The sequence below is a fragment of the Nicotiana attenuata genome, unplaced genomic scaffold, assembly GCF_001879085.1.
Source record: "Nicotiana attenuata strain UT unplaced genomic scaffold, NIATTr2, whole genome shotgun sequence".
In the NCBI taxonomy this organism is placed as follows: domain Eukaryota; kingdom Viridiplantae; phylum Streptophyta; class Magnoliopsida; order Solanales; family Solanaceae; genus Nicotiana; species Nicotiana attenuata.
The window spans coordinates 214702-226126 of NW_017670944.1; the positions used below are offsets into that span (position 1 = coordinate 214702).

The 11425-nt window shown below is 38.3% G+C and overlaps 1 protein-coding gene across 1 annotated transcript; it reads right to left on the minus strand.

Annotated features, from left to right (window-relative positions):
• Positions 1-2221: 2221 nt before the first annotated feature.
• Positions 2222-9974, minus strand: LOC109244685 (50S ribosomal protein L27-like). Its single transcript, XM_019411819.1, has 4 exons — positions 9865-9974; positions 3241-3345; positions 2836-2960; positions 2222-2686 (listed from the first exon to the last, which is right to left on the minus strand). The coding sequence occupies exons 2-4, from the start codon at positions 3320-3322 to the stop codon at positions 2453-2455; spliced, it is 441 nt and encodes a 146-aa protein (XP_019267364.1). The 5' UTR covers positions 3323-3345; positions 9865-9974; the 3' UTR covers positions 2222-2452.
• Between the last annotated feature and the right edge of the window lie 1451 nt (positions 9975-11425).

The following is an 11425-nucleotide window of genomic DNA, read 5'->3' on the forward strand; positions in this document are numbered from 1 at the left end:
ATGTTCACTATCATGTCTTTCTATGACCTGTCACAAACTAATGCAAACCAGTTAACACAAGATCTCCATCAAATATTGAACAATTTGTGTTAGTTAATTTAGTGAGAAATGTGAAGAAAAAGAATTAATATGAAATCCTTTTCGAGGTGTAATTTTTGCAGCTTTTGCGTTTATTTGTTGATGATTTGACTGCCTCTCTGGTTAAACTTTTTTTTCATATTTTTCGTTAAATTTAACGAACAGTAAAAAAGATATTTGATGAAGACAAAAAATGCTCACTTTTTGCAAAGGCCAAATACATAGACAGCCCCTCTAACTTGGCATCAATTATCATTTTGGCATTTTATCTCAGCCATGTTCCATTTTGACACTCCAACTCTATTATTTATGTGTCATTTTAACACAAAAACTTTTATCCGATGTAAAAATGCAGAGCATATTTATACTTGCTTCTAATGTGTAACAACCATCCAATTAGATTTGGACACGTATTTTTTTATCCTTGTCAACTGGGTTTAACCCAAATACTCGGTTATGTAAATTATTTACCCAAATCGGTTACCCTAAAATAAAAATCCTTTATTTTCTCTAACTCTCAAAGTCGTCTGTACTAATCCCACTCCCCTCCTAGCCTTAGGAGATGAAACCATCGATTATTGAAGGATTCTTCGTCATATAAGGACGAGAATCATATTTTCATAAATTAATTCTTCATATTTTGTTGTTTGATAGTTAAGGCTCTTTTTGAGAGCAACCATTGTTTATTGTTGTGGTTCTTGTACTGATAGAGTGATAGTGTCCATTTAGCCATGCATTAAAGTTTTTCTTTTTGTTTTTCTGGTGGTTTGAGAATTGGAGACATGGTCCACTTGAAAAATTCAAGCTTCGAATGAAGATCTGGGTTTGGCTTTAGGATATTATTAAGGGATGCTTACAGTTTCAAATAAATCTCAACTTACCAACCTCTAGCCATTAGTCATAGACTTACCAAAACTAGCCAACAAAAATTAAAAAACCAAATAATAGGGTTCTTTCTCTCAAAGAATCACATGCAAAAATCACCTTTTATATTTTTAAGCGTGATTAGCAACATTAGATACAAGACGGAAAGGAAATTTCATGGACGGGGTAGCAAATAAGGTGATGAAATACAAAAATCTATACAATATTCCAAAAATCTAACAAAAAAGGAACTTTTTAATTGGTATAGTTGAAATTCATTGAAAATATATAGATAAGTCAATATACAAAATTTGAGGAAGATTGAAGGTGATTTGGACTAGTTTTGTATCAAAATTCGTAATTAAATCGAGTTCAAAAAAGTCTCTGCGACACATGTATCAAACATGTATCACGCATGTATCTCACACACAAGTATACATGTGATACACAATTGATACAAATATGATACATATGTGATACACAAATGATACACAGTGTGATACACATATTATTTTTTTTCATGTTCAGCTTTTACTTCGAATTTTTAATTCAAACCACCTCAAAACATCACCAAATCATCCCAAAATTGAGATTCAAGCTCCTTAAGTTGTGCCCAATCTATTCTAATAACACCCACTCAAAACAAAGCTAAATTTGATATTTTTTTGCAACAAATAACTAATTGGCTAATTTGGCTAATATTAGTAATATTCTATCAATTGGACAATTTTTGTAATGAGCTACTTATAAATGGACATAGCTGGTAATTTCCCTATTATTAAACGAAGAAACGAAAAAAAAATCAAGAAAGAATTTGCAAAAGGCCAGACTTGCATTTAAATGTAATTTTATGGCCTTTTATTATCGTTAAAATAAAGTCTCACGCACCTATCAAGTGAGGAAACTCAACCAATGTAACAAGTCAACTTTTTGTGTTAAAATGACACAAAAGAAATGGGGTTGAAGCGCCAAAATGAAACATAGCTTAGATGGAGTGTCAAAATGAAAATTGGTGCCAAGTTAGAGGGACTGTCTATATATTTGGCCTTTTGCAAAACTTAAGTGATCAAAACTGCTCAGAATAATATTTAAAGAACCATTTACTTGTGAGTGAATTTTTATGCAGTAGTGAGCTTTGGCAGGAAAAGTTTCTCTTTTCATTCTTGCTTCTTGGTTTTTGATATGAGAAAAAATGAATAGCAAGCAGTACTAATACACAACTATTGTCTCCACCTTCCACAATTTCACCTTTCAAATCTTTTACCTCTTCAAGAGACCATGCAAATTAATAGTACTATATTAACTAGCAGCAATTCAAGAGCTAAAGAAACCTTATTAAAAGCTATCATTTGTTACATCAAAAACTATAGTAAGGCAAACATAACTTGAGTATCATTAGCTTTAATCTAGAGAGGGGAAAAAAGATGTATAAGATAGACAGTGCTGGCATGTCGATTTCTTTATTAAATCCATGCTCCTTCAATCCATCAACAGTTGAAGGAAAAACTAATTAAGTTGCTGTCTTCAGCTCAGGAGCTGCAGCAGTCGAGTAAACTGGGTGAAGCACATGGCCATCCTTGGGCTCAACGTGCACCCACTTGCGTCCACTCAGCTTGTGGCGCTCAAACTTTACACACCCTTCTTTCAGAGCATAAAGCGTGTGATCTTTCCCTATTCCAACATAGTTCCCAGGATGGAATCTGGTTCCTCTTTGACGAACAATAATATTTCCAGGTATCACCCTCTGCGTCCAAAAAACTATATCAGAATAAGAATACTGAAGGATGCAAGAAATTGGCTTGAACTCATACTTGGTACGCAATGATTTTGATAAAATTTCTTTCCAACCCATAATTCCATGATCTCCATGTCATCAACGAACAGAATCCTTACCTCTCCACCAAATTTCTTTACCCCTAGATTCTTTGGTTTTGAATCACGGCCATTCTTAGTGGATCCTGCTGTCTTTTTGGTAGCCCAACGCTTAAACATCAAGCCTAATCCTTCCCCAGATACATCTACAATTTTCACAAGTAAAACTTATGTCAGAAATTTCAAAACTTACTGGTGGCATTTGTTTCAATTTTTACAAAACTGAGTTTGCAATTCTTTTTTCAAGTTTTTGCAAAAACTTTTTGTTTTGATGAATTTTTTTCCCTGCAAGATTTTAAAAACTGAAAGAAGTTATCTGTATCTTCAAAAATTTCATCAGACAGTACTATCAAATTCAGTCTTCAAACATTTTTATATATTATTCGAAAGCAGATGCTTCATGAAAGAGTACAACAAAATACATACCACTCGCGCCACAGTAAGTAGGTGTTCTTGTTACGAGATCTCTGATATTTAACCTCCTAAACAATGATGTTGCAGGGTTCATCCTGTTATTCACCTAGCCTAGCGCTGAAGAAAACAAATGATATCGTGTATGTTAAGGATGAAAATACTTCACCGATGCATCAACTACAGGATATGCAACAAATAAGTAGTTGAATTTGGTCCATCGAGAACAAAAGTATGCACACTAACGATTTAGTAAATTAAGCATACAACAAGGTAATTTAAACGGCTGCATTCCTGTGCTTTTGCTCTTATCCCCTTTCACATTACTTATTACTTTATCCTCGTGCTCTCTCTAGCTTCTTCAGTCACTTTACTCACTCCTCAAACACCGTTATCCTAGTTCATATCCACCTTCAAAACTTTAGTAATATAACTCAAGCACTTTATAAAATACTGTTACTAGTCAACACGCTTCATAAACCAGATGACCTACAGCTCCTGCTCTTTTGATTAAAACATCCCCCCCCCCCCCTTCCTGACACGATCCCCCTAAAAAAGTGGACAGCATCTACACGGAGGAGCGGGTGTTGAAGCATTCTACTAGTCTCAATGATAACCTTGGTAGAAAAGTATGTATTACCAGAAATACTAATTATCAAGTTCTCCAACATGCTAAAACAAAGACACAAGACCTATCTGGACGAGCCGATGAGGATTTCAAGGAATTTTTTTTTAAATATCTGCGAAATTCCCGAGGGTCAGTGGTGCATGGTTCGAAAATCAGTGCATAATGGGGTTGGTTTTCTATACTTTTCTAACTAAATACCAGTTTTTGTCCGAGGATCTGTGACATGCGCCTACCCCACACATCACAAACTGCACTCTGAGCACTAGAACAAAGCCCTGGGGCGATTTCAAGTTTTTCTTTTAAATGATCGAGAAATCCATCTGGGGCCAACCCTTAGGACCAACCGCAACCTTCGAAACTCGAGAATAACGGGCCCGCCCCTCTACGCTTCTCCACTTAAATACAAGGCTTAGTTTGCATGGTGCAGGGCTCGAACCCATAACCTAAGTCACAAGTCCCTCAACCTTTGCCACTTAAACTAGATTTCAAGGATATTTTAGATTGGTTGATAGGAAGAAAGATTTGCACATGATGTTTATTGACTTAGAGAAAGCTTGTGATAAGATTACTAGGGAGGTTCTTTAGAGATGCCTGGAGGAGAAAGGTGTGACGGTAGCTCACATTAGGGTGATAAAGGACATGTATAATGGAGCTAAGACTCGGGTTAGGACTGTGGGAGGCGACTCAGAGCATTTTCCAGTTGTTATGGGGTTACACCAAGAATCTGCGCTCAGCCCGTTCTTATTTGCCTTGGCGATGGATGCACTAACACACCATATTCAAGGGGATGTGCCATAGTGTATGTTGTTCGCTAATGGTATAATTTTGAGACGCGAAGCCGCGTTAACGAGAGGCTGGACGCTGGAGGTTTGGAGACAGGCCCTTGAGTCTAAAGGTTTCAAGTTGAGTATGACTAAGACAAAATATCTGGAGTGCAAGTTCAGCGAGATGACGGGGGAAGCGGACATGGATGCGAGACTTGACTCACAAGTCATCCCCAAGAGATGAAGTTTCAAGCACCTTGGGTCTGTTATCCAGGGGGTGGGGAGATCGACGAGGATGTCACGCACCGTATAGGGGTGGGTGGATGAAATGAAGATTAGCATCTGGAGTCCCATGTAACAAAAATGTGCCACCGAAACTTAAAGGTAAGTTCTATAGAACGGTGGTTAGACCGGCCATGTTGTATGGGGCTGAGTGTTGGCCAGTCAAGAATTCACATATCCCTAGAAGATGAAAGTAGCAGAAATGAGGATGTTGAGATGGATATTCGGGCACACTAGGCTGGATAAGATTAGGAATGAAGATATTCAGGAGAAGGTGGGTGTGGCTCTCATGGATGACAAAATGTGAGAAGCAAGGCTTAGATGATTCTGGCACGTGCATACGAGAAGCCTAGATGCCCCGGTAAGGAGGTGTGAGCGGTTGGCTTTAGCAATGAGAAGAGGTAGAGGGCGGTGTAAAAAGTATTGGGGCGAGGTGATCAAGCAGGACATGGCGCGACTGCAGATTTCCGAGGACATGGCTCTTGATAGGAAGGTGTGGAGGTCGAGCATTAGGGTTGAATGGTAGGAGATAGTTGAGCATTTTCTACTTTGTACCAAGGGTGGGGGTGGGGCAGTCTGATAGTGTGTTGTCATAGACTGCTAGTAGTTTATGTTGTGTTCACACTGTTTTTCCGTTTTTCATAGTACTGTGTGGTTATTGTTATTGCTTTTCCATCTATTTTCTGTCTCTTATGATGTTGATACTATGTTTCTGGCTTCTGTTGCTGTTACGGATCTATTGTCTATTTTCGTCTTCTTGAGTCGAGGGTCATTCGGAAACAACTTCTCTACTCCATCGGGGTAGGGATAAAGTCTGCGTACACTCTACCCTTCCCAGACCCCATGTAACAAATAGGCAAACTCCTTACTATATCAATATGAACTAGAACTCAATTACAAATTCGGATAACAACGCAACATTCAAACAACTGAAATACAATAAGAAACACTGGAATGTAAAAGTAGCTAAGGATAAAGATAAGAAGGGGATGAGAACTTAGACTCAGAGAAAGGGGGACGAGAAGAAGCAGACACTTTTCTTCACAATACGCATGCCTTCTCCCTCGCACAATCTGATAATTATAAGAACTATATTTCCTCTAGCCCAGTAACTCTTCAACACGTGTACCTCAACCCGGGTCCCAATGGTAAACCAAAGACCTTATTTTGGTTGTTTAATCATTTGACCCCAGTGTAAAATATTCCCAGGCCCAAGTGCCTTAGTTTCTTCGGCCCCATTCATAACAATACCCCCGCCCTGAATAAGAACCTTGTCCTCAAGGTTCGGGTTAAGAACAGTGTTAGTAGTGCGCACTCTGCCAACTGTCTTTATACAAAGGAGTGTTGGGAAATAGAATAAGAAGACAGGATCTATGACAATTTGGTGAAGGTGCCCTGAGATAGCTGCCACTGTAATGTTGACATCCTTTGGCAATATGTCTCCACAAATCATAAGGCAGCGAGTTAGGAACTTGAATGGAGAGGGTCACACTTGACTAGAGCATCTTGGACAATCCTCTCAAAGCCAGCATCAACAGCAGTGATGGCTTTAAGAAGCAGGCTGATCATGGGGTACTGCAATTGAGCTCTTTGTCTATATAGAATCATGGCACCTATGTATCTTGATAAAAAGAGAGCAACCTGGTGCATGTTAGACATATACCCACTCCCTATAATAGAGGCATGTATTATGCTCATTTTCCAAAAGTTCACACTCAATAGAGATAATCCAATTGACTTATTCTCTCTCACTATTGCACAGCATAGTTCTTTATGGGGAGTACACTTCACAAGAGCCAAAGACATTCCCCGTTGTCTTTGACAAGGATGTCATCACCACTATTTAGAAAATTGATAATTTCAGAAGAGGGGTAGTGAGAATCATTGAGGCATACCAGTTTTATCTCCTCGGCACAAATTATATTCTCGGTTGCAGTGGAAAACCTCGTGTCGACAGGTGAAGCTACATTAAAACGGGCATCACAGCAAAACTGTAACATCAACTCATTGAACGTGAATTCTGTGGCACCCAGTTCAAGCATGTCCCCAAGTATAGAAACTTGTGTACTTTGGAGGATGATGTTTCTTAACAACATAGTGTCACCCTTGGCCAAAAGTAATTCTCCAGGGGAAATAGCTACATGAAGGAATGAGGCTATCTTAAGTGAACAAGGAAGAAAACTTTTATTTGTGTCATCATACGAATAACTACTAGGTAAAGCAATGTCCAGAGGTGTTTAAGACCTCACACAAGTCCAGTCAACAATATAAAAATGAGTAAAATTTGGTAAACTAGTAACTGATAGTGCCAAATCAGATTGCAAATTGAAGGAATTCACACACCATGGTTGTCCGGGATCCCACACTCTTGTCTTAGAGTTAAAATATGCAATGAAGCAAAACTTTCCAGTACAACCCAACAATATTAGGGCCGCTACATTCGCTGTACCACCTGTTAGAGCCAAGAACGCGGAACTTATTCCAAGATCCCACACATATAGATCCATAGTTACGCGAATAGTTACTACAAAGAAATTAGCACCGGGATCAATGAAGTCATGCCTCTCACTACGAGCAGGAGTTGAATCAACCATTTCGTCGCTTGCTATAAGCAATAGCAAAAGGCGTGATGGTCTAAATCCTTTACAACCATTAGATTTTACAGGGAAGTGCTGCATTTGTAAAGAGTTTACGGGATCAACATGCCATGAGCGCGGTTCGCATCTGCTTGACGCAGTTGCAATATCAAGAACTTGAAAGCCATGAGGGCAACCAATAAGCTGGACTTGTCTGAGTAATGAAGACACACACAACTCTCCCATATCAAAGCAAGCCCATAAAACTTGCCCAGTATCTAACCATTTGTCCACATAACTACGAATTTGGAGGCTATTATCCCTTGCACGCTTGTGATGCGCTGAATACAAGTGACATCCCTTTTGTCGTTTTGCAGTCAAAAACATTAAAACAACTTCATTTGAAGCATACTGCCCGGTGTCAAACCAATTGCAAGAGTGTAAGACATATTTCAAGTTCATTGTGAGATCCTTAAAATCATCAAGCACCAAGGTTAAAGAGGGAGGTTGGAATAGGTAAGGAAAAAACTCGACAATCCCGTCATATTCATTAGCTACTGTGGTATGGATGAAAAGTAAAGTCACCCCCTCATGCCTTGTTGGTTCGTCAAAGTGAGCAGATAAAACCTCATAGGAAACATATGTCGCGGTCTCAATAAGCGTCATATTTGCAAATTGGCACTGCTGCTTGGTCTCATTTAGCTCGAGACTTTTCTCAAACACTATGTTCGCAATATTCTCGAACTATTCACCTTCCTTGTCAGCGGATTCCATTGGTTGTATAGGTACTGAAAAATCAATTTCGGCCTATCGAGTGGTTCCCCCAAGCACCTGAGTTACCTGAAAATGGAGCCCCGCTGATTGATCAGCTACTACATCAACCACAATCGGTGGGGCAATGAAGGGTGCATTCGAGTGTGCATCATAGGCCTTAGGATCGTTCCAAGTGCTGAACACTGATTCTGCAATGATTGATGTTGCCGACACTTTAACTTTACCATCCTCGTCATGACGAACACACTCATTTAATGATTCTTTGGCATCACTAGATGAATCAGTTTGTGAGTGAGGCCATTCTCCTTGTGGATTTTCATCGAACATTTGGTCCGCCTTGGAGTGTCCGACATCCAAATCAGATGCAAATGCATATGAGATGGGAACAATGCTCATAGCAGGAACAAGACACACCTGGGTCTCTGCCATATGCACCGGACCCGTGAAGGTTTGTGTCCGAAAATGCAACTGCAGCTTCTCCTTGAAATGGTTCCAATCATAGAATTGTTTGTTTCGATATAGCCAGTCGAACCAAACGAGGGCAGCGCCTTCAAGGTAGAAGTAAGGAAGAGATAGCTCCTCGGAGAAGCCAAGGAAGTGGAAGTATCGCTCAGCTCGACAAACCCATCTCGTTGCGTTGCCGCTGCTGAATCTACCTAGTATCACCTTGTTCATTGGAGTACGATTGATGATTGGAGTACGATTGATGAAAGCACCAATGTAACAAATAGGCAAACTCCTTACTATATCAATATGAACTAGAACTCAATTACAAATTCGGATAACAACGCAACATTCAAACAACTGAAATACAATAAGAAACGCTGGAATGTAAAAGTAGCTAAGGATAAAGATAAGAAGGGGACGAGAACTTAGACTCAGAGAAAGGGGGACGAGAAAGACTCAGAGAAAGGGGGACAAGAGAAAGGGGGACAAGAAGAAGCAGACACTTTTCTTCACAACACGCATGCCTTCTCCCTCGCGTAATATGATAATTATAAGAACTATATTTCCCTAGCCCAGTAACTCTTCGACACATGTACCTCAACCCGGGTCCCAATGGTAAACCAAAGACCTTATTTTGGGTTGTTTAATCATTTGACCCCAGTGTAAAATATTCCCGGGCCCAAGTGCCTTAGTTTCTTCGGCCCCATTCATAACACCCCACTTGTGGGATTTTACTAGGTTGTTGTTGTTGTTGTTGATATTCAAATAGCTGGGACAATTAATTCAGATTGGTTGTTCTAATAATTGGAAGGATTTGGTACATGATTTGCCAATCTTTCTTCATACTAACATTATAGGACTTCACAGAAAACTAATAAAAGGTAAATTACTAGTAATGAAAAAAAGCTCATAAGCAAACTGGTGCATTTGAGCCATTATCGAATAGGCACGAAATAAGAGCTCATATCCATGTCAATGAAGAACCATAGAAGTTTTCCGAAAATTGATTTACTAATAAAAGCAGATAAGTACACCTCACAACTTCGGACTATCAATTAACTATGCCTTAATTCTAAATTAGTTAGGATTGACGACATGAAAACAAAGGATACGGTTTTTGCGTCGTGCGAGGAAAATTAATAGAACAATAGACAAAGAAGGAACTTACAACTGGATTTGCCGGAGAAAGAGAGGGAGAGGTGGAAGTTCGCCGCCGACGGAGAGTGATCTGAACGCGCCGAAGCACAGTCGCGCAATTTCAAATTGGGGCTGATAATATCACTCGATATTTGGGTCCAAATAACCCACTAATAGTATTTGGGCTGTGAGTTTGAAATCCATTGGGTCTGTCTCCAATCTGATGAGGCCCAACTATTTGAATAGACACCATTTACACCAAGTAGCCATTCTAGAGGATTGATATTTAGGAATTAGCCAATAGATCCTAAATTTCAGTTTTACGGTTTTAATTTTTTATGACATAGAGTCCTGAAATTAATATTTTTAGCTCAAATTTTCAGGACAAAATAAGTACGGGCTAATCTTAAAGTGCAACCTTAAGAAGGGCAATTTGTGTACTTCCTCCAATTTTTTGAGACTAATTCTGCTACACAGGTCTAAATATAGTTTGCAATCTGAATTACAAACTGTAGGAAAATATTTGGGGTCAAATGGTTTTGTGAGCCATTAAAAATTCGTTTTTAGTTTTATGACCTCGTTTCTTTTTTTTTTTTTTTACACATGGCAGACTTGCTTTTACACATGAAAGATTTATCTTTTACACGTAAGAGATCTAAGAAAAATATTTGCTTAATTTCAACATTGTAAAAAGCATGAAGGCCTATTTCCTCGAATATTTGAGCCAATGTAGTGATATTTGAGCTTTGGACCGGGTAAATTATAATTGAGTTGTTGATTTTATGATGAATCCTGGCTCAATCTGTCAAATACTACTAAAACTAACTCAATCTCTTCACTCCTCTATTTAAACGAGGGGTGTACATGATTCGGTTTGGATCGGTTATTCCCTAAAGAGAAACCAAACCAAGTAAGTCGGTTTTTCAAATATTAGAACCAAACCAATTAAGTCGGTTTTTTCTCGATTCGATTTATGTCGGGTTTTGTCGGGTTTTCGGTTTTTTAGGTTATTTGTCGGTTTTTTCTTAAATATAAGACATACACTACCAAACACATATTCTCGCAACCACATTTTCAACGTAACACTATCAAATCAATTGCCCTTTGAGAAATCTATTATTTACTAGAATATATTGATGATAATTGAATCAAATAGTGATGAATAATTTAAGGACTCAATTAAAAAAAAAAAAATTCAACATGAAATGGATTCTTACACTTAACAAAAGAAAACTACCAATCAAACTAGAATATAAAGGTAAAAAATGTACTCTAAGTGCAAATGATTAACATTCACCATAAAATTTTTGAAACTTTGTATAAAAATATACATATATATAGGTGTAATAATAAATTTGAAATAATTACTCCTATAGTCGGTTTGGTTCGGTTTTTTCCGGTTATTTTTTTATTAAAAACAAAACCAAACCAAATTTGATCGGTTTTTAAAATTTAAAACCAAAACCAAACCAAACCAAAAAGTATCGGTTTTTTTGGTCGGTTTGATTCGGTTTTTCGGATTTTTATGAACTCCCCTAATTTAAACTATTATCTAAATAGTCTTAGCGCATGCGTGTTGTACCTGTAGCTAA

Bases quoted from the DNA above. Each gene is read 5' to 3' on its own strand.
- LOC109244685 (XM_019411819.1), bottom strand. From the start codon at position 3,322: ATGAACCCTGCAACATCATTGTTTAGGAGGTTAAATATCAGAGATCTC. The intron at 2,961-3,240 runs GTATGTATTTTG...TGAAAATTGTAG, and splicing joins TACTTACTGTGGCGCGAGTG to ATGTATCTGGGGAAGGATTA. The intron at 2,687-2,835 runs GTAAGGATTCTG...TTTTGGACGCAG, and splicing joins TAAAGAAATTTGGTGGAGAG to AGGGTGATACCTGGAAATAT.